The sequence below is a fragment of the Neoarius graeffei genome, chromosome 5 (genome assembly GCF_027579695.1).
Source record: "Neoarius graeffei isolate fNeoGra1 chromosome 5, fNeoGra1.pri, whole genome shotgun sequence".
Taxonomy (NCBI): Eukaryota; Metazoa; Chordata; class Actinopteri; order Siluriformes; family Ariidae; genus Neoarius; species Neoarius graeffei.
In genome coordinates, this window is record NC_083573.1 from 8,291,200 (window position 1) to 8,315,531 (window position 24,332).

The window sequence follows — 24,332 nt, forward strand, 5'->3', positions numbered from 1 at the left end:
CTGGACCAGAAAGAGAACCCAGTCCTCTTTGTAATAAATTCAGTGTGAACACAAAAAGAACTGAGTTCTTTTCCTGTTGGTCCACTTTTTGGTCCACTTAAAGAGGACTGAGTCTGGTTCCTTTAAAGGGGACCAGGTGTGAAAACACCCTAAGGCTCATACTAACCAGCCATGACAAATAAGTAGCCGGGGGGAGTAAACCCAAAATAAACTCCTGTGCACGCAGTTCCCAGGATTAAATGTATTTTCCACAGACCATTTATTTATTCACTTTACTCAAATACAAAGTAAAATGGCAGTAAATCTTTTTTCTTTTCTTGCGTATTGCATCATGAGGCGTTCCTGGCTTGTAAATCTCTTATTTTCGGTGCATGACACATTCACGCAGCTGAGCATGCTATGAATTAACAACAACGGTCTGCAGTGGGGCGACACAATTACACACTCAGCGAACATTTCTCCATTTGTGTATGAAAATACACTCCAACCACTCAGTTTGGGTTCATTTACAACCAACGGTGTCTTTTGATGCCAGCACGTAACTGAACGAGAGAAGACTGGTTTACCGGAGACGAAATAAGCGTCATCTCTGCTTCTGTTCCCTCCGCCGAGTGCGCGTGCGCGCACACCGCATGTCGGGGCCGCGGATGAGTCACTCGCCCCTGATCAACGAAGTCTGCGGGGAATTTGTGGTTATTATCGGTACAAACAGCGCGAATCACAACTTAAATGAGTGCAGTTCAGTTTGACATTATTGTCAGTCCGTTAGACAAACATTTAATTTTATTAAAATCGAAAATTAATATTTAGAGCCTGTGGGCTACAAAAATAAGTCATTAAAGTAGCCGGTTGGACTTAATTGTGTAGTCGGCTGTATGTCCGGCAGCCGGCGCTTGTGGAAAGCCCTGCATTCCACGCAGAATATAGAATCGAATCAGCTCTGCGCATGCGCCGTGCGGCACAAAAAAATGGCAGCAACCATGAAGGAAGGAGATCCGGAGTTTTCAAACATTTGCTTAAGTGTGAAATCGCAAAATGGTATTCTAGCGAACAACAAAATAGTAAAGATTCAGAAAAACAAATCATTCAGTGATCATTTTAATAGTGTAATTTCATCCGAACTAGGCCTAACGCTCGATTTAGAACTACAAAAAGTCCGTGTGTCGGACATTTTAAGTACCTTTTGTAAAAGTTTTGCAAATGTTGCAGTCAGCATTTAAAATGCTAACTTAAAGTTTTTGTACAAGTTTCAGTTGATTTAAACCGTCATATTTTATTAAATGTGTCTGCTTTTGTAATAAAGTACTGAAAGAAAAAGCAAACACAGCATTGCGATTTCTTATCCATCCATATAGTAAAAAAAAAAAATTCCTCCCTCCCGACTGAAGTTTTTTTTGCTCACCCGGTGGACAGGAAACGGATTTTTTTTTTTTTTTTAAGGATGGCCTAACGTGTTCTCGTTTCTATAGTAACATGGACTTCTGTGGCAGTAAACGAATTAAAAGGTTTGACGTGTTGCTATTTCAACAAAGAAAAGCAATGATGGAGCTCCTGTGGTGGAACCTTCAGGGAAGGAGCCTCCAGTGTCGGCATTTTGTAATGGTCCACCCACCACGTCGCAACCACCTGGAATACCATAGCGACTCAGTGCTCGAGAAACCGCCCGTCCGATTGTCCGAGACAACTAAAGTATGTGCGAGGACGAGTAAAACTTTTAAAGGGCTGATGACACGTTTTTGACATCTTTGGCAATGTTTTATAACACAAAAAGTAATTCCCGATGATCCATATATTAATTCACGAAGGCGCCTATTTTACAAGTTATGATAAAAAACGCGGCTATTTGGGCAAATTTGACGGGGCTGCAGCACCCAGGAGACGAAAGAGGAGGAGGAGCTATATGAAGTCAGCGAAAGAACCTTCCTCCTAACTTACCAGTTTGTTGTTGATGCGACAGGTGTTCAGTTTATCATTATTAGTATTATTTTATATATATATTAGTTATTATGCCTTCACGTTGTGTTGCCGGCTTTTGCTCCAAAACCCACAAGGATGGGGTAAGTTTATTCAAGTTTCCCAGAGATCCCGAGCTGCATGCGAAGTGGGTGAAGCAAGTCAGGCGCACTCGTGACAAGTGGGAGCCCTCACCAACATCCGTCCTGTGCTCTGAACACTTCGATTTGGATTGTTTTGACACCCTTCCCAGCTTAAAGGAATCTCTTGGGTGTTCAGTTCAGTACAAACGTGTGTTGCTGCCATCAGCAGTGCCTACAGTATTCCGGAGGGGGTCTACTAGTAGCTATGCCGGATTCAGCAGTCGCCTGGGACAAGCCGACTCCTCCAAAGACAGTCCTCCTGTCAGAACATGTGTTGAGAAACGACACAAGATAAAGGTACGTAGAGCTATAGAGTGCTCCGACATGATGCTGAAAATAGTAACCATGCGGTCTGCGCAGCCATCTTGGAAGTGACTCGCTCCAGAGCGCTCACAGAGTACACATTCATGATAATCATACATGTAATCATAAAGTCGGCGTGATATCAGTCATGTATTTGCTTGTGAAAGCTTGCGGCTTTCATGTAACTGCCGCCTAGCAACGAGAGGCAAAGGGTAAAGAGGGTAGGCTATCATAGATTCTATTCGGAAGAGATCAACACATGATTGCTTAAAAATTAGGTATTTTAACAATTTGCATCTGTTTGGTGATTATCGTGACACTTGTGTGTTATATAGAACTGTACGTCTTATCAGCACATCGAGGATCTTCCACCGGAGGCTTTAGCAAGTACTCATAGCAACACTACACTTTACCCTTTGCCATGCGTTGTTAGGGAACGGTAGCAAGTACCCCGATGACCGACTTCAAGAATATGTAGAAAAAATTTAGGAATTATACTTTCCAAAAGTCATTTGAGCTTAGTGTATTGCATTTCCATTTATATTGTAGGCTCTTGCTGATGTTTTTGCGGAGTATGACGCAGCTGCTGAATCAGAAGCTGCAGAGTTTGTATGTACTAGTTGTGAACATTCACATTATTATCAATCTCATTTATTTAAAATCAGATAAAATCATGCCATCATGATCACTGCTTAAAGTACCAGTATTTGGTTGTTGAAGAGCTAGCACTAGAGAGTTCACCGGCGTTTTCATGCGCCATTTCCATTGAGTAGAACAGCCAGTGAACCGCAGCGTGTTCTTCCGCTGACGTTACAACATGGCCACGAGCCACGGACCCAGTTTTCTTGCGCTGTGCAATTAAAAGTTGGATATTCGCGTAACAGCTTCTTTTCACGTAATTATAACAGAAATCTAACATGTTTGCCATGTTGTATAGTTTATTTAAGAAATTGCATAGAGTCATGTTCGTGTCATCAGCCCTTTAATGGTAATCGTCCGATCGGATGACAAAAGTTAGTGCTGGCACCTCAGGCAGCCGCTCCATGATGCAGATCTGAACCGTCAGTCCGGCAGTAGCATATTTCAATGATTATTATTCTGCAAAGTGAATCACACATCATGACCTCGGGCTCCTCGTCAAAGCAAAGTTCACCTGTGTCTATCGAAAATCTTATTTTCCTGGACTGGTTCCCGTATAAAATGAATCCTACCAAGCGTCCGACATGGACTGGATGCTCACTCTGCGCGAAGAGAGCAGGGAACTGGTCTAAAGTAGCTCGTCTCGTTTCACGGGAAGTTTTATTCATCAACACAATCTATAAAAGTACAAAAAAATATTTTGAGGAAATCATTCATATTTCCTTGTTTCGGTTATAATTCGTCAAAGTACGCGTGTGTTCGAGCGGACTGGAAAAGCTCGGCAACGAGGGGTCCACGTGATGACGTAACTATACCAATCGGCTAAAAGCGACGAGGGTCAAGCGGGCAGGTGTCGAACTTGGAACTTTTATACCAAGATTGGAGTTAATAATAAACGAGATCGCTGAATAATGTTCCTTATCTCTAACTAGTATGTATATATGTTACAATTTTTTAAAATTGCTTTTGGTGGTTTCATATATTTCGTAATGTGTTTTTTTTTTTTTTTCTTCGCCATTGTGGCACGGGAGCCTGTGATTGGTGGACAGCCGACAAAGGGTGTCTCCCATTGGTTGTAAATCGTAAACACATACGGGACCCGCTGACTTCGCTTGGCATGTCACATACTGAAGCCAAGCAAAGATATCCGGCATCGGTTGCTGTTGTCCGAAGAAAACCACAGCTAAAAAAAAAAAGCTCTACTACCGGATGACTTGGATAATCTTAGTCAGAAAGAAGCGAAGGATAGATATACCCGGAAATTAGAGTTTATTAGCGGTTCTGATCCGCACAAAATTCCTCGAAATGACTGTACATGTTGGAATATACATTCTTTTTCCCGAAAAGTCCCGACACGGAAGAACAGTTTAAAAAAAAAAAAAAAAGCACGAAAACCTCTCTTTACTCTGCTCTCAAATGACTCCGACCTGAACTGTGGGCTAGATCTTCTCCCCACCCCTCCATGTCTCATCAACCCCAAGGACATATAGTTACGCAACTGTTTGCACTCGACTGTGATGCCTATTATTGTTAAAAGAATATCTGAAGTGTTATTTGTAAAATAACAAAATTTCTTGCTCTAGACCTTCAAACAAGATTGTAAGATTTATCTAATGGAGCACTTGCATGTGACGTCACAGCCGATCCAGATTGTGACAGATGCCATCTTGTCGGTCAAACACCATATTTCCGCCTTCTACTTCTACCTTTTCTTCTGGAAAACCCTACTATATACAATTCTACTACAACGGCTGCGGCTACAAGCTCTCCCTACCTGTGCACGTTTTTTGTGTGTATTTTTGCGTGTTGTTCATCTGTACCGGACTTCAATATCCACTACAACCGTATGGACTTACTGGACAATGGTTTCCAGCAGAAAATGACGGTTTGTAGCGATTTCCATTGCATGCACAACATTCCGGACGAGAGAAAAAAAAAAAAAAACATTCCGGACGAGATAGCGAGACCAGCGGGGTCTCCATGGATTGTTATCGGAAGCAAAGCGAAGGAGGCGGCGCCGGGAGCGGAAGCAAAAGCGAGGCTGTAGAGCCGGCCTGTTGACCAAGCTCAGAAAACAGCTACTCAAACCTCCACTGCTAAGCCTCTACCTCTCCAACGCCAGATCCATGGTAAACAAAACGGACGATTTGGAATTACAGCTGGAATTACCTTATTCTATTCTATAATTGGCTGGTCAGTGCAGTACTAGTAATACTTAAGTGACTTACCCGTCCAGTGAGGATTATTTTCTTGTTTACAAGATGCCACATCTGAGTTGCTGACAAATCCTGAATTTCTGTAAAGATAACTGTGCAGAGATTTATAAGCACGCAGTGCTTCACCACTGAACAGTGAGGGAAAGTTAATGAGGTAATTATACACGTCCGGGTATTCCGCTGGCAGTTCCATATTCACTGACACGGTCGTGAAAACTCCGTCCGGAAAGCCATAAGGGTCACTAATCTGTAGATCGTTTATTTTAGACATATATCTAGTTATCTGTTCATTAGAAAAATGAGCCGTGTAGTCCGTCGGTTGAAATTGATCCATTCTGTACACGAGTGCAGCAGTATTCAGCTGCGTTGTTGCCCGACAAGATTGTTGCAGTCACGGTCACGTGACTGCAAGATCTCTATAGCAGATGGTACAATAATTACGAACGCGAACAGAATCCGCCTGCTCCAGTTGTAGCTGTAGTCATACAGTAACTGTAATAATCATTTCAATAAATGGTTCATGTTCCGTTCCCTCTTCATTTATTCTCTATTCGAAAGGCACAACTTGAGCCGCACAGGTTGATCAGTGTGTAACGGACAGTGACCATTTTATCCAAAATAGTTTTTTCTGCCTTAGTCGATTTATTTCCATTTCACATGCTGTTGTAAAGTCCAGTGCGTGCGTGTGTGTAGAACTCTCTCGAACTGTAGGTTCATTAATGCACTCTGGCTCCATGGGGACGTTTTGCGCAGGACTGGGTTCCTCTGATAACAGAAACAAAGCTCCGGCGTTCATATTATACTCATTCAAAACTCTCCACAGCTTAATATACCCGAAATTATTCATTCCTCTGCGACTAGAACTTCTTTCTTTCTGAATGCGTCTGCATATGCTGGTGTTATGGTTTTGTGGATTTATCATAATTATGCTTCTTCACCTATTAAAAAAAACCCCAACTGCAATCTGTCCTCTCCAAAATAAAATAAAGTTCTGGACAAGTGGAATTGTTTTTTGGGCAAGTAAGACTGGGAAAAATTATTTTTTCCTTTTTTTTTTTTTCTCTCCTCCTCTTCTTTGAGGACTGCAACTGCTGAGTAGCACCCTGGAAACCACCTGAGATTCCATGGCAGCCACGTTGCAACACCCTGGGATAACTTAATCAACTAGCAATAATGAGACAACCACCTGAAATCCCATAGCAGCCGCAACAACCTGGCATACACCTGAAATCCCATCGCAACACCCTAGCAACCACTAAGCAACACCCTGGAATACCTTAGGAATAACCTGGCATACACCTGAAATCCCATAGCAACACCCTAGCAACCACAGCTATTTAGCAACAACCTGGCATACACCTGAAATCCCATAGCAACACCCTAGCAACCACTAAGCAACACCCTGGAATACCTTAGGAACAACCTGGCATACACCTGAAATCCCATAGCAATACCCTAGCAACCACAACCACTAAGCAACACCCTGGAATACCTTAGGAACAATCTGGCATACACTTGAAATCCCATAGCAACACCCTAGCAACCACTAAGCAACACCCTGGAATACCTTAGGAACAATCTGGCATACACTTGAAATCCCATAGCAACACCCTAGCAACCACAGCTATTTAGCAACAACCTGGCATACACCTGAAATCCCATAGCAACACCCTAGCAACCACTAAGCAACACCCTGGAATACCTTAGGAACAACCTGGCATACACCTGAAATCCCATAGCAATACCCTAGCAACCACTAAGCAACACCCTGACATACACCTGAAATCCCATAGCAACACCCTAGCAACCACAACCACTAAGCAACACCCTGGAATACCTTAGGAACAATCTGGCATACACTTGAAATCCCATAGCAACACCCTAGCAACCACAGCTATTTAGCAACAACCTGGCATACACCTGAAATTCCATAGCAACACCCTAGCAACCACTAAGCAACACCCTGGAATACCTTAGGAACAACCTGGCATACACCTGAAATCCCATAGCAATACCCTAGCAACCACTAAGCAACACCCTGACATACACCTGAAATCCCATAGCAACACCCTAGCAACCACAACCACTAAGCAACACCCTGGAATACCTTAGGAACAATCTGGCATACACTTGAAATCCCATAGCAACACCCTAGCAACCACTAAGCAACACCCTGGAATACCTTAGGAATAACCTGGCATACACCTGAAATCCCATAGCAACACCTTAGCAACCACAGCCATTTAGCAACAACCTGGCATACACCTGAAATCCCATAGCAATACCCTAGCAACCACTAAGCAACACCCTGGCATACACCTGAAATCCCATAGCAACACCCTAGCAACCACAACCACTAAGCAACACCCTGGAATACCTTAGGAACAATCTGGCATACACTTGAAATCCCATAGCAACACCCTAGCAACCACTAAGCAACACCCTGGAATACCTTAGGAACAACCTGGCATACACCTGAAATCCCATAGCAACACCCTAGCAACCACAGCTATTTAGCAACAACCTGGCATACACCTGAAATCCCATAGCAACACCCTAGCAACCACTAAGCAACACCCTGGAATACCTTAGGAACAACCTGGCATACACCTGAAATCCCATAGCAATACCCTAGCAACCACTAAGCAACACCCTGACATACACCTGAAATCCCATAGCAACACCCTAGCAACCACAACCACTAAGCAACACCCTGGAATACCTTAGGAACAATCTGGCATACACTTGAAATCCCATAGCAACACCCTAGCAACCACTAAGCAACACCCTGGAATACCTTAGGAATAACCTGGCATACACCTGAAATCCCATAGCAACACCTTAGCAACCACAGCCATTTAGCAACAACCTGGCATACACCTGAAATCCCATAGCAATACCCTAGCAACCACTAAGCAACACCCTGGCATACACCTGAAATCCCATAGCAACACCCTAGCAACCACAACCACTAAGCAACACCCTGGAATACCTTAGGAACAACCTGCATACACTTGAAATCCCATAGCAACACCCTAGCAACCACTAAGCAACACCCTGGAATACCTTAGGAACAACCTGGCATACACCTGAAATCCCATAGCAACACCCTAGCAACCACCCAGCAACACCCTGGCATACACCTGAAATCCCATAGCAACACCCTAGCAACCACTAAGCAACACCCTGGAATACCTTAGGAACAACCTGGCATACACCTGAAATCCCATAGCAATACCCTAGCAACCACTAAGCAACACCCTGGCATACACCTGAAATCCCATAGCAACACCCTAGCAACCACAATCACTAAGCAACAACCTGGCATACACCTGAAATCCCATAGCAACACCCTAGCAACCACAACCACTAAGCAACACCCTGGAATACCTTAGGAACAACCTGGCATACACCTGAAATCCCATAGCAACACCCTAGCAACCACCCAGCAACACCCTGGCATACACCTGAAATCCCATAGCAACACCCTAGCAACCACTAAGCAACACCCTGGAATACCTTAGGAACAACCTGGCATACACCTGAAATCCCATAGCAATACCCTAGCAACCACTAAGCAACACCCTGGCATACACCTGAAATCCCATAGCAACACCCTAGCAACCACAATCACTAAGCAACAACCTGGCATACACCTGAAATCCCATAGCAACACCCTAGCAACCACAACCACTAAGCAACACCCTGGAATACCTTAGGAACAACCTGGCATACACCTGAAATCCCATAGCAACACCCTAGCAACCACCCAGCAACACCCTGGCATACACCTGAAATCCCATAGCAACACCCTAGCAACCACAACCACTAAGCAACACCCTGGAATACCTTAGGAACAACCTGGCATACACCTGAAATCCCATAGCAATACCCTAGCAACCACTAAGCAACACCCTGGCATACACCTGAAATCCCATAGCAACACCCTAGCAACCACAACCACTAAGCAACACCCTGGAATACCTTAGGAACAATCTGGCATACACTTGAAATCCCATAGCAACACCCTAGCAACCACTAAGCAACACCCTGGAATACCTTAGGAATAACCTGGCATACACCTGAAATCCCATAGCAACACCTTAGCAACCACAGCCATTTAGCAACAACCTGGCATACACCTGAAATCCCATAGCAATACCCTAGCAACCACTAAGCAACACCCTGGCATACACCTGAAATCCCATAGCAACACCCTAGCAACCACAACCACTAAGCAACACCCTGGAATACCTTAGGAACAATCTGGCATACACTTGAAATCCCATAGCAACACCCTAGCAACCACTAAGCAACACCCTGGAATACCTTAGGAACAACCTGGCATACACCTGAAATCCCATAGCAACACCCTAGCAACCACCCAGCAACACCCTGGCATACACCTGAAATCCCATAGCAACACCCTAGCAACCACTAAGCAACACCCTGGAATACCTTAGGAACAACCTGGCATACACCTGAAATCCCATAGCAATACCCTAGCAACCACTAAGCAACACCCTGGCATACACCTGAAATCCCATAGCAACACCCTAGCAACCACAATCACTAAGCAACAACCTGGCATACACCTGAAATCCCATAGCAACACCCTAGCAACCACAACCACTAAGCAACACCCTGGAATACCTTAGGAACAACCTGGCATACACCTGAAATCCCATAGCAACACCCTAGCAACCACAGCTATTTAGCAACAACCTGGCATACACCTGAAATCCCATAGCAACACCCTAGCAACCACAATCACTAAGCAACACCCTGGCATACACTTGAAATCCCATAGCAACACCCTAACAACCACTAAGCAACACCCTGGAATACCTTAGGAACAACCTGGCATACACCTGAAATCCCATAGCAACACCCTAGCAACCACCCAGCAACACCCTGGCATACACCTGAAATCCCATAGCAACACCCTAGCAACCACAACCACTAAGCAACACCCTGGAATACCTTAGGAACAACCTGGCATACACCTGAAATCCCATAGCAATACCCTAGCAACCACTAAGCAACACCCTGGCATACACCTGAAATCCCATAGCAACACCCTAGCAACCACAACCACTAAGCAACACCCTGGAATACCTTAGGAACAATCTGGCATACACTTGAAATCCCATAGCAACACCCTAGCAACCACTAAGCAACACCCTGGAATACCTTAGGAACAACCTGGCATACACCTGAAATCCCATAGCAACACCCTAGCAACCACTAAGCAACACCCTGGAATACCTTAGGAACAACCTGGCATACACCTGAAATCCCATAGCAACACCCTAGCAACCACTAAGCAACACCCTGGAATACCTTAGGAACAACCTGGCATACACTTGAAATCCCATAGCAACACCCTAGCAACCACAATCACTAAGCAACAACCTGGCATACGCCTGAAATCCCATAGCAACACCCTAGCAACCACAACCACTAAGCAACACCCTGGAATACCTTAGGAACAACCTGGCATACACCTGAAATCCCATAGCAACACCCTAGCAACCACAGCTATTTAGCAACAACCTGGCATACACCTGAAATCCCATAGCAACACCCTAGCAACCACAATCACTAAGCAACACCCTGGCATACACTTGAAATCCCATAGCAACACCCTAACAACCACTAAGCAACACCCTGGAATACCTTAGGAACAACCTGGCATACACCTGAAATCCCATAGCAACACCCTAGCAACCACAATCACTAAGCAACAACCTGGCATACACCTGAAATCCCATAGCAACACCCAAGCAACCAGCTAGCACCCACATACAGCACTTTTGCTAACATCCTAGGAACCACCTGGGATAATAAAGCAACGGCTGAGCCAGACATCTACCTCAAATCCCATAGCAACCACCTTAGGGACCACCTGGAATGCCAGTGCAACCACTTAGCAACACTGGGGGCAGTGCTTCAGCTCTCCAAGACCAACAGAATGCATGTGTGAGATTTGAGTTTCCATGTTTTGTGTTCCACTTGCAGATCAAGCGAAAGTGTTCGTGAAGGTTTTCACAGAAATGGACAGAATGCCACAACTGCTGGCTTACTATTACAAATGCCACAAGGTGAGGCTTGTGTGTGTGTGTGTGCGCGCGTGCGTGCACCAGTGTTTTATATTTCTGCATTCAGGGAAATATTTATACTATTATTAACAACTGTTGTCATTCACTGTGTTTTTCAGGTGCAGCTCTTGAGTGTGTGGGAAGGTGTGTGCCAGTCTGATGCCCCTCTGAAGCAGCAGCTATCCGAGTTCTACGACACTCTTCTGTCCACCTGGTACACACAGCTCCAGTGGAGCAGTCAGGTAGGAATGCGCACACGCTGCTTTCATACACGTTTGATGCTAGAACACCGCAGCGAGTCCCAGACGTGCCGTGTTCTCGTTCAGGTCTTTAAGAACCCGTATGAGATCGTGACGGTGCTGATGATCCAGACCCTCGGTGCCATGGTTCCATCAATCCCAGAATGCATTGCGGCAGCACTGGACCGCTGCCCTGCCGAGAGTCGACTCGACATGCTTCTCGAGCTGCACCAGATGGCGGCCAGCTTCAGCCGCAGCCTGGAGAACGCCATGCAGCCTCATCTCGGTGTGTGTGGGTTTTTTTTTTTTTTAAACAAAACTCTGACCACAAAATGTTTCAAAGGGCTGAATATTTGCACAGAGCAGTGTAAAATCTTCATTTAGGTCATCATACTGGTGTGTGTGTGTTTGTGTTGTAGGTGAGTGTAACATGTTGAAGGTGTGTGAGCTGGTGTCGAGTGTGTATGCACCATTTAAATGTTATCAGATGCAGTATGGCGAGCTCGAGGAGACCAACCTGCTGATCCAGCTCAGTGCTGTGCCGCTGGTGAGTGTGTGTGTGTATATATAGACGCGCACAAAGTAGTTCAGTGGATGTAAGGTTCGTTCCTGAGACTGATGCACGCACGCACGCACGGCTAAATGTACTCAAGCCTCTGCACGTGTTTCCCGTGTGTGTAGGAGAGTGGCGAGGTGCTGGACTGTGTGCTGGAGCTCACACACTCGGTACAGAAGGTGTTTGGTCTGGCAGCGGCGGCTGTGGATCGCTGTGTCAAACTCACGGACGGACTCGGAGTGTGTGGCCTCATCAAAGCTCTGCGTGCTCTTTTTACTAAGTACACAACCCCCCCACACACACACAGTGAAAGAAAATGGACCTCCATGACAAAAAATATCTTTTTATAGTTCATTTATTGGAACAAAATTTTCTCTCTCCCTCAGGTACGTGTCTGATTTCTCCATCACACTTCAGTCAATCAGGAAGAAATATAAGCTGGAGGACACGCCCACATCGGAGGTGTTCACTGAAGATTGGACGGCTTTCCAGAATTCCGTCAGGTGGGCGGAGCTTTGTGACGTACAGCCTCTTTCATTACTGTACATCAGATTGATCCTTTTTATTTAATGTATAGGATTATCGCTACATGTGGGGAGCTTCTCAGGCAGTGCGGCACTTTTGAGCAGCAGCTTTCTAACAAGTAAGACAGACAGACACACACAGCATCAAAATATTTTATTTCATTTACACCCGTTTACATGGATTAAAGTTTTCCGTCGCTACGACGGATTTCCGTCAACTGGGAGCGCTAAAGGTCAGTAATGAGATTGATGCAGATCCAAGGAAAAAAAAAAGGGGGGGGTAGGCCCATAGGTCTGACACCGATGTGATTTAGAACTTCACCAAGCTGCTGTGATTGCCTGTTGTTGAACCCTTTCTTGTGCTATGTTTGAGTATATGTAAAGGAATAAGCTAGATAGGCATAAATAAATAAATACAGCCTCCGCTACTGTCTAGTCCCGGGGAGGCTCGGCGTAGGCCACTGATGAAACTATTTGGCTGTCCGACTACTAGGCAACTAGGTTACTTGTCTACTACTAATACTAGGCCTTTTGTAGTAGTAGTAATAATGATATTTGCCTACTGAAAGGCGATCAGGTGAAAAGTTGAAGCCGCAGCAAGACCTTTTGCTATTAAGCGTTTTGTAGGTTAAACAGGCTTCGGCAGACAACGTTCTGGAAAGGCTGTGTTTTTCTTTGGTTTGATGGCAAAAAACTAGATGCCTTTGGCTTCACTGCGAAGAAGCAGAAAAAGTGAACTTTCACTTTACTTTTCTTGTTTCCTGGTTTTGTCAACAGATTTTATTTTTCTTTCTGTTCCACTCTTTTGAAAGCATGGTTCAAGTTCGACTGCACTTGCACTTTTCTCTTAACCACTGTTGTGCATTACTAAAGTCTTGTTGAAATAAATTTGCACTTTGCGCTGAAAACTTGATGTTTCATCATTTTATAGCCAGTAATGACAATGGTAAAGTCTTGCCTTAGCTTTAGTCATTGTTAAAATTATGTAAATGTACTATAAGTAGGGGCCGAGGGGATAATGGACAACACGGCGTTTAAAATTTGACGCATCACTGATGTGGTAGGGGCCAACGACATGGAGCTTTTTTTTTTCAGTCAGATGATTTTTTTTTTTTTTTTTTTTTGCTTTAGTCCATGTGTTTAATGATTGACAGGATCCTGGGAAAGGCGGGACGATTCCTGTGGGAAGGGTTTAACCCCAGGAGTCTGAGTGGCTTGCAGGAGGGTGTGGCTGAGAGGCGTGGCCAGAAGAATCCTTGGCAAGAATATAACTACCTCCAGCAGAGCAGCACGGTCGAGTACAACACGCTGCTGGAAACGCTACACACACTCAAGGTCCGTGTTCTCATTGTTCAAGCCCTCAGCTGTAGTATAGGTTCTCCTCAACATCTGCTCAGAACTACAGCCTGCTGGTTAGATCCTGAAGCAACTTAAAAATGTTTTCACTCGTTAAAAGCACGATCGGTGAAAGCGTGTGTGTTGTAGGAGAAAGGCACGGGGAACTCGAGCCTCCTCTCGGATACCCGTGCTGCTTTGACTCGTCTGAACCAGCAGGCCAATCAGCTCGCCTTCGACTCTGTCTTCCTTCAGATCAAACGGCAGCTCTGCCTTCTCAGCAAACCAGAGGTAGGTGGGTGGGTGTACTTTTTGCACGTGGACATGGCTTCCACTGGCTGGTCCGCACTTCTTCAAAGAGTTAAGACGTGACCCTGTGTCCGAAATCGCTTTTACGTTTTACCAAATGATCTCACTCGTAGGGCGGCACGGTGGTGTAGTGGTTAGCGCTGTCGCCTCACAGCAAGAAGGTCCGGGTTCGAGCCCCGTGGCCGGCGAGGGCCTTTCTGTGCGGAGTTTGCATGTTCTCCCCGTGTCCGCGTGGGTTTCCTCCGGGTGCTCCGGTGTCCCCCACAGTCCAAAGACATGCAGGTTAGGTTAACTGGTGACTCTAAATTGACCGTAGGTGTGAATGTGAGTGTGAATGGTTGTCTGTGTCTATGTGTCAGCCCTGTGATGACCTGGCGACTTGTCCAGGGTGTACCCCGCCTTTCGCCCGTGACCCTGTAGAAGGATAAAACGGCTTGAGATGATATGAGCTCACTCGAAGTCTTCTGTGTCGTAATTCCCTATCCAGGGATGAGAATTTTCCGCTGAAAATGTCATTTTTGTGAAACGTGTAAATCCGTTGAGAAAACTTCAGGGGGTCGGCGCGAGGCGAGGCGGCACAAGCGGGCAGGACCGACCGCCCGCCCACCCGCCAGCATCTTTCGGCAGCGTTCATCGCAAAATTAGTTGCAGCTGTGATAACGGAAATTGTCATTGCTTTCTTCAATATTTATGCTAACGACAACTCACGACGATTTCCAGCAACATTTTGGCGCTAGTTTCATCTCACTTCTACAATTCGCGGAGAAACAAGCTATACGTACACGGTTTTGATCACTTAAGTTTTGGACCGCAAAAATGAGGATCGTGCCAGGGGAAATCGATAAATCGAACGGGATAAAGAACTGTTTCCGATGGGCGTGGCTCGATAGTAGCGTTACCGTGCAGATAGGGACACAAACTGTGACGACGTGCCGGGAAAGGTTCTGTGCTCAGATATGATCAATTATGGAAACGGAGGAGCTAGAAACATCCAGGAGCACATCAAAACAAAAAAGCACAAAGGTATGTTTTACTTAAATTGTCAAAGATAGAGTCAGGAGGAATCTAATATATCGTTATGGTTACTTCCATTATCGCTCACGATATATATCTGTAGGGATTTGTTATCTTAAAGTTTATAAATGTTTTAAACTATCATTGAAAGTTGGCAGACATTTCAGAGTTTTTTTTTAAAATGTCCCATTCTCATCCCTGAGTAGTGAATAAGTGAGCGATTTCGGACACAGGAAACGCATCATGTCGGTGAGTCATCACACACCTAGAAGTCCAAGAATGTTTGTGCATGTGTAGGTTCGAGGCTCTGCTGCCCTGGGTGAAACCCTTACAGAAGACTTACCAACCTTCAGCCTCTCTCCCCAGGAGTACATTACTAATGTAAGAGAGACACACACACACGCATGCACGCTACAACTGTTGTCGTTTACAGTCCTGGTTATTGAGTGTGTGTGTGTGTGTGTGTGTAGATTGGGCAGTACATCATGTCTCTGCCGCTGCATCTGGAGCCGTTTGTGACCCAGGAGGATCCAGCCCTGGAACTGGCTTTACACACAGGCAAGCTGCCCTATCCCCCTGAACAAGGTACGAACACACATCCTGCCAAGTGTCCTCACACGTTTCTGTGCATTAATGACATGCCCTTCCTCCAGGTGATGATGTTCCAGAGTTGGAGAACACAGCGGACTACTGGCTGGGGTCTATTGCCAGGGCAACCATGCAGACCTACTGTGATGTGATTCTGCAGATCCCAGACCTGAGTCCTCACTCTACCAAACAGCTGGCTACAGATATCGGTATTATTACATACATACATACAGGGTGTTTCTGGGTCTCCAGGCTCTCTCATTATGGAGTGTTTCATGAACCGGCTTGATGTGATGCCGGTCTAGATCCTTTTGCCCTGCACAGACAGCCTTCCTCTTTGAACTTTTTGGGCTGTGTCCAAATCCGCATTGCAGTTGGTGCATTTTTAGAGAATTCTCATAAATGCAGAGTCTTGTTCAAGCGTACTCGCGCACGAAACGCCTTTTCTATACCTGCGAAGATAAAAGTAAACAAGAATTGGCAGAGTTATCAAATTTTTTGAAACACCCTGTATTTTAATCACTAACTATCCACTTTCAAACCTGCCACAGGAAATATTTACTGTTTAAGATTAGTTTGCTGAAATAAGTTAAACAAGAAGGTAAGTAATTATACAGAACTGAAGAAATTTTCACTTATGACTGAAATGTCTTTCTTAGCTGATATCTTCTTAACGTACAGTGGTGCTTGAAAGTTTGTGAACCCTTTAGAATTTTCTATATTTCTGCATAAATATGACCTAAAACATCATCAGATTTTCACACAAGTCCTAAAAGTAGATAAAGAGAACCCAGTTAAACAAATGAGACCAAAATATTATACTTGGTCATTTTATTTATTGAGGAAAATGATCCAGTATTACATATCTGTGAGTGGCAAAAGTATGTGAACCTCTAGGATTAGCAGTTAATTTGAAGGTGAAATTAGAGTCAGGTGTTTTCAATCAATGGGATGACAATCAGGTGTGAGTGGGCACCCTGTTTTATTTAAAGAACAGGGATCTATCAAAGTCTGACCTTCACAACACACGTTTGTGGAAGTGTATCATGGCACGAACAAAGGAGATTTCTGAGGACCTCAGAAAAAGCGTTGTTGATGGTCATCAGGCTGGAAAAGGTTACAAAACCATCTCTAAAGAGTTTGGACTCCACCAATCCACAGTCAGACAGATTGTGTACAAATGGAGGAAATTCAAGACCATTGTTACCCTCCCCAGGAGTGGTCGACCAACAAAGATCACTTCAAGAGCACGGCGTGTAATAGTCGGCGAGGTCACAAAGGACCCCAGAGTAACTTCTAAGCAACTGAAGGCCTCTCTCACATTGGCTAATGTTCATGAGTCCACCATCAGGAGAACACTGAACAACAATGGTGTGCATGGCAGGGTTGCAAGGAGAAAGCCACTGCTCTCCAAAAGGAACATTGCTGCTCATCTGCAGTTTGCTAAAGATCATATGGACAAGCCAGAAGGCTATTGGAAAAATGTTTTGTGGACGGATGAGACCAAAATAGAACTTTTTGGTTTAAATGAGAAGCGTTATGTTTGGAGAAAGGAAAACACTGCATTCCAGCATAAGAACCTTATCCCATCTGTGAAACATGGTGGTGGTAGTATCATGGTTTGGGCCTGTTTTGCTGCATCTGGGCCAGGACGGTTTGCCATCATTGATGGAACAATGAATTCTGAATGATACCAGCGAATTCTAAAGGAAAATGTCAGGACATCTGTCCACGAACTGAATCTCAAGAGAAGGTGGGTCATGCAGCAAGACAATGACCCTAAGCACACAAGTCGTTCTACCAAAGAATGGTTAAAGAAGAATAAAATGAATGTTTTGGAATGGCCAAGTCAAAGTCCTGACCTTAATCCAATGGAAATGTTGTGGAAGGACCTGAAGCGAGCAGTTCATGTGAGGAAACCCACCAACATCCCAGAGCTGAAGCTGTTCTGTACGGAGGAACGGGCTAAAATTCCTCCAAGCCGGTGTGCAGGACTGATCAACAGTTACCGGAAACGTTTAGTTGCACTTATTGCTGCACAAGGGGGTCACACCAGATACTGAAAGCAAAGGTTCACATACTTTTGCCACTCAGATATGTAATATTGGATCATTTTCCTCAATAAATAAATGACCAAGTATAATATCTTTGCCTCATTTGTTTAACTGGGTTCTCTTTATCTACTTTTAGGACTTGTGTGAAAATCTGATGATGTTTTAGGTCATATTTATGCAGAAATATCAAAAACTCTAAAGGGTTCACAAACTTTCAAGTACCACTGTATAAGGCTTGGCGTCTCTAGGTCACGTGCACCATCCGGCTGCAGCCAGAAATCAGCTGAGTTGGTATGTCCGGATTCATGCAGCAGCCTGTCTTCTGGATCCATACGGCCTCTTTTATCTATCTGGTCTGCCTCCCTATCGATCACCTTCAGGGAGGCAGACCAGATGGATACAGTATGGATCCGGAAGACATGCTGCTGCATGAATCCGGACATACCAACTCAGCTGATTTCTAGGTCATGTGCAGCAGCCAGTGACGCCAAGCCTCAGATGTGAACAAGATGTTGGCGAAGGATGTGTGAATTTCTTCAGTTGTGTAAAATAAGAACTTGGAGATAAGTTCTCTTTTTTCTATAATAAATGCGCAATCATTGACGTGATACTTTGACAGGAGTTTACACTTCTTCCGGGTTTCTCATTAATGTGATTAAGCTGCTATAGCAAGAGCTAATTTGTTTTTATTCCCTGCTGGCTGAAAGGGTGCTCACCACCTCTCAATTTTTGGAGGAATTTCACAAAACTTGGCCCGATTCTCTGTTGTGTGTCAGTAATACAAACTTGTACTTTGGCAATTTCATCAAGGTGTGCTTGCTTTCTGAAATCAACTTCCCCCGCTGGCCAAAAAGGGGGATTACGTCATGGTGATGTCCAGCTATCGGTCCCGGGAAGCGTCCTCACCTTCCAAAATCAACTCCTCTCACAATTTTTGGAGGAAGTTCATGAAACTTGTCAGGATTTTGTGTCATGTCAGTAATACATAGATTGTAACTTCGTTCAATTCGGTTGCATTTTACCAGAATTATGGCATAGTTGCCAGCGGGGGATAGTGTGCTCTCAGAGCACTCTTGTTCACGTGCTCTAGAACGTTACTTGTAGCTATAAACGGATAAAAATGACATGTTCTTTGACAAATTGCTGTGGTAGAAGAGGAATGAGAAGTGTTCAATAGACCCTCATGAAATTTGTCAAAGTACAATTTTGGTAATCAAGAGCCACAACTCTGGTAAAATGCGATTGAATTGCAATATGCGTATTACCGACATACAACAATGAATCCCGTCAAGTTTCGTGAAATTCCTCCAAAAATTGCGAGAGGAGTTGATTTCCGAAGGGGAGTACCCTTCCTGGGAGGGACGGACATCGCCATGACGTAATCCTCCTTTCGGCCAGCAGGGGATAAATTGTGATGGAAGTTGATTTCAGAAAGCGAGCGCACCTTGATGAAATTGCCAAAGTACAAGTTTGTTAATTTCACTCTGGTGAAATGTGTATTACAAAAAAGAATCCTGCCCAGTTCCCTGAAATTCCTGGGACGGACAGACATCATGACCCCCCCTTTCAGCCAGCGGGGGAAAAAAATGACTTTCTATTAAAGGGGAATTGAAGTCATTTTTAAACTTGCTTTATTACTTAACATGTTATTCAATTACGTTTTAGTAACCTTATATCGTGACTCGTATTGGCAACTAATTATTATACTTATCGGCCTATTTGGTTTTTAGCCACGTTGAACTTGGTTCGTTTGGTCCACAGCAGGCGTCGCTGATCCGCACGATCTTCAAGACTTCGAAACATGAAGTGTCAATGCCACCATTTTGAAAACTGCTTTCCAAACGAGTTTAAATGACGATTGCATGACAACGTTGGCCACTTCAATTTCCGCTCTACATTTTACAGCCATTGCTTCGACATATGGACGGATAGCATATTTCAAACAGTGACAAAATAGCTGTCAAAAATGCATTCCTATGTTTACGGGGATCCCAGACGTCCGCTATTTTTCTAGCCAAAGTGTGTGTTTAATATCTCTTGTATATCTGTTAAAAATATAAAAGTAAAATAACCAGCAGAATACGTTCTGATTTGGTTTGCTTGCTTAGCGATGTTTTCATCGGCTTCGTTTGTTCTCATTGACATTCGGGAACACTTGGAAGTTAAATTGATGTAAATACCACGAGACTGTACGCAATAGAAAACAATATGGCTGCGCCCATTTGCTAGAAAATGTGCTTTCGTTTCTAATGCGTTGAACTTAATAGACTATGTCGTGGAAAAAAAGATATCCTCCATAAAAGAGAGACAGTCATCCAGCTCCCATGCTTGTGAAAAATATGACTGGATCATTTAGATTGTATGATGAAGAGTTGCGCTTAGCCAGAGAGGAAGTTGAACCCAAGAAGAAATTAATGAATGTGGTAAACTTGAACAGAACTTGAAACAAAAGCTCATGCGAACAGAGTAGCCAAGAAACTCTCCAAAAGAGCATTAAATTCCTCTGCAGTGAAACCTTTCAAAAAGAGAGAGGTTTAAATATTGCCAATATTTGCTGTACATATCTAATATTACTGAATCATTGATTTCTGCTTATATTAGACCAATATTGACATTAACTCGAAACAAAAAAAAATAAGATGAACTATTGTTATAAAATCAGTGGAATATTTAGGCAAGTATTCTTCAAAGCTACATTTTCGTCTAATTTTGCCACTTATGTCATGGATTACAAACTGGTGTCAAATAGATACACATTGTTAAATTCTGTTGCTTTTCTATGTTAAATCTATGTAAAAAATGTGTTCTATAGAGATCTTGCAGTCACGTGACCGGAAAGTACACAGTCGCCATCTTGTCGGTAAAAAACACCGCTGAATACTGCTGCACTCGTGTACAGAATGGATCAATTTCAACCGACGGACTACACGGCTCATTTTTCTAATGAACAGATAACTAGATATATGTCTAAAATAAACGATCTACAGATTAGTGACCCTTATGGCTTACCGGACGGAGTTTTCACGACCGTGTCAGTGGATATTGAACTGCCAGAGGTGGAATACCCAGACGTGTATAATTACCTCATTAACTTTCCCTCGCTGTTCAGTGGTGAAGCACTGCGTGCTTATAAATCTCTGGACAGTTACCTTTACAGAAATTCAGGATTTGTCAGCGACTCAGATGTGGCATCTTGTAAACAAGAAAATAACAATCCTCATTGGATGAGTAAGTCACTTAAGTATTGAGTATAGCACTGACCAGCCGATTATAGAATAGAATAAGGTAATTCCAGCTGTAATTCCAAATCGTCCGTGTTGTTTGCCATGGATCTGGCGTTGGAGAGGTAGAGGCTTAGCAGTGGAGATTTGAGTGGTTGTTTTCTGAGCTTAGTCAACAGGCCAGCTCTGCCTGCAGCCTCGCTTTTGCTTCCGCTTCCAATAACAATCCACGGAGACCCCACTGGTCTCGCTATCTCGTCCGGAATGTTCTGCATGCGATGGAAATCGCTACAAACCGTCATTTTCTGCTGGAAACCAATGTCTAGTAAGTCCATACGGTTGTAGTGGATATTGAAGTCCGGTACAGACGAACAGCATGCAAAAATACACACAAAAAACGTGCACAGGTAGGGAGAGCTTGTAGCCGCAGCCGTTGTAGTAGAATTGTATGTAGTAGGGTTTTCCAGAAGAAAAGGTAGAAGTAGAACCAGAATGAAGTAGAAGGCAGAAATATGGCGCTTAACCGACAAGATGGCGTCTGTCACAATCTGGATCGGCTGTGACGTCATATGCAAGTGCTCCATAGCATCTTTAAATGTTAAAATCTCAACAGCTTCAGGGGGCTTGCAGCCCCCTTGAACCCCTGCTGATAGTTTCTTACATTCCTCTATTTTTTTTCAATTACTGCTGGGATCCCGGTGTTGAATAAAATGAGAATTTTGATAAATGTGTCTTCAGTTCTCCTTTAATTTACAGTCATAGCAGTGACTCGGTTTAGTGATGATTTTTTTTTTTTTGGTGGATTAATGCGTTTCTGTTCCCAGATTACCTGAGTAATGTGATGGACGCCTTGGGCCTCCAAGCATCTAGAACGCTCCAGAACATCACAGCTCTGCTCCGTGCCAAACCTGAAGAATTCAGACAGACGGCTAAACCTCTCCCACGCCGACTCTCCTCCACCATCGCTGCCATGCGAGGCCTCGAGCACTGAGAGAGGCTGAGAACGTAAAGACACATGATTCCCCCTCCCCCCCACAGTCCAGGTGGTTTGCTTTACACACCAACTAAAACATTCTGAAGAACGGAACTGACGTATGGCATTTTATTAAAATGGCAATGTGATGTTTCAAGTTTGTATTTTCATGATTCATTCCCTTTAATATACCTGAACTAAATAAATACTTACAGCACATTTCTCCATTCTGATTTTTTTTTTTGGGGGGGAGGTAGAATTACAGACATAAGTTTCTGCGAGGAGATGTTTTCTGAAACACGACAGTTGATAAGCCACTGCTATACAGAAACTTTCACAGCATTACATACTGAGGATGGATGATTTTAAAATGAATCCGTATAGTTCAAATGTTAACCTGTGTACTGTTAACCCTTTAGACCCTGTAACGGCCCGACTCAAAAAGATGACAAATTTCAGAAACGGATCAGTGTTGAGGCATAAAAAATAAAAGCCCGTCCCCCTGAGTAGGCCTAAAAGACGAGAAGAAAAACACAATCCCAGGTAAGTACCCATTTAAAGGGCCAGCACCCCGAAGCCTGTCGCACCCTCTGCCAAGGAAAAATGGTAAACATAGAAAGAGCATCTGCTACAATATTCTCTTACCTTTCAGCTGTGGTGTATATTTTTAGTATGACTAGAACCAACCACCACCGAATTAACCTCTGACTTGGACACTTTAAAGAATACCAGTGGCATACGACAATGAAAAACGCTCCAATCTGAAAAACTGAAGAAGAAGCAAAGCCCTGTCTGCCTAAGACCAAAAACTCCTCCGAAGGGGATTGGACAAATTCATTTACATCCATGTTGGCAAACACCACAAACCAATCAAATCACTATTTATTAAGGTCTCCCTGCTAATTATACCCAATCCTGAAATATGGCTAAACTCACGCCTGGCTCTTCCTGCAGTTACAGTTAGACACCTTTTCAGATTTACCAATAAAAAACAAATTTTACAAAAGGTGAGTTTCAGCTACAACAGTTATTCTTGGTTAATTAATCAACCGCAAGACCCGCCTCGCCGTTTGGTGATGCAACTCGTTACCTGAGACGCAATTTTTCGAAAAACCCAGAAGTTATCATCGCAGGTAAGCATGGTGGAAAGATCATGGACAGGTTCCTTATTCTTTCGTTGGAGGTGTCGATAATAGTGATCACTCACCAGTGTCCACCATTATCGACACCCTGTGGGATTAAGTGACATTTACTACTGCTATGGATCCATCTCTGTGTAACATCTCATCTCTCATCTCATTATCTCTAGCCGCTTTATCCTTCTACAGGGTCGCAGGCAAGCTGGAGCCTATCCCAGCTGACTACGGGCGAAAGGCGGGGTACACCCTGGACAAGTCGCCAGGTCATCACAGGGCTGACACATAGACACAGACAACCATTCACACCTACGGTCAATTTAGAGTCACCAGTTAACCTAACCTGCATGTCTTTGGACTGTGGGGGAAACCGGAGCACCCGGAGGAAACCCACGCGAACAACATACAAACTCCACACAGAAAGGCCCTCACCGGCCCTGGGGCTCGAACCCAGGACCTTCTTGCTGTGAGGCGACAGCGCTAACCACTACACCACCGTGCCGCCTCTGTGTAACATTCATCTCATCTCATTATCTCTAGCCGCTTTATCCTTCTACAGGGTCGCAGGCAAGCTGGAGCCTATCCCAGCTGACTACGGGTGAAAGGCGGGGTTCACCCTGGACAAGTCGCCAGGTCATCACAGGGCTGACACATAGACACAGACAACCATTCACACTCACATTCACACCTACGCTCAATTTAGAGTCACCAGTTAACCTAACCTGCATGTCTTTGGACTGTGGGGGAAACCGGAGCACCTGGAGGAAACCCACGTGGACACGGGGAGAACATGCAAACTCCGCACAGAAAGGCCCTCGCCGGCCCCGGGGCTCGAACCCGGACCTTCTTGCTGTGAGGCGACAGCACCACCGTGCCGCCTCTGTCTAACATTGAAGTACATAATTTTTTTCTGATTCATAACAGAATGGAATGTTTATAGAGTATTTGGAATCCGATTACAATAAATAGAATTAGAGCAGAATTAAATTCCGAGCATGTAAAAAAATATGCCTGAAATATTCAGATTT

General features: G+C 44.2%; 1 protein-coding gene across 1 annotated transcript in view; it reads left to right on the forward strand.

Moving 5' to 3' along the window:
- Nucleotides 1–22,387, forward strand: part of cog7 (component of oligomeric golgi complex 7) — a 35,692-nt gene extending 13,305 nt beyond the window's left edge. The window contains exons 6-18 of the mRNA XM_060921136.1: nt 11,276–11,358; nt 11,475–11,597; nt 11,682–11,880; nt 12,014–12,141; nt 12,276–12,430; nt 12,537–12,653; nt 12,728–12,793; nt 13,829–14,009; nt 14,160–14,300; nt 15,630–15,713; nt 15,803–15,917; nt 15,986–16,129; nt 22,020–22,387. Coding sequence (XP_060777119.1) covers nt 11,276–11,358; nt 11,475–11,597; nt 11,682–11,880; nt 12,014–12,141; nt 12,276–12,430; nt 12,537–12,653; nt 12,728–12,793; nt 13,829–14,009; nt 14,160–14,300; nt 15,630–15,713; nt 15,803–15,917; nt 15,986–16,129; nt 22,020–22,186 — 1,703 coding nt within the window. The 3' untranslated portion in view covers nt 22,187–22,387. The remainder of the gene's footprint in view (nt 1–11,275; nt 11,359–11,474; nt 11,598–11,681; nt 11,881–12,013; nt 12,142–12,275; nt 12,431–12,536; nt 12,654–12,727; nt 12,794–13,828; nt 14,010–14,159; nt 14,301–15,629; nt 15,714–15,802; nt 15,918–15,985; nt 16,130–22,019) is intronic.
- Nucleotides 22,388–24,332: the final 1,945 nt, after the last annotated feature.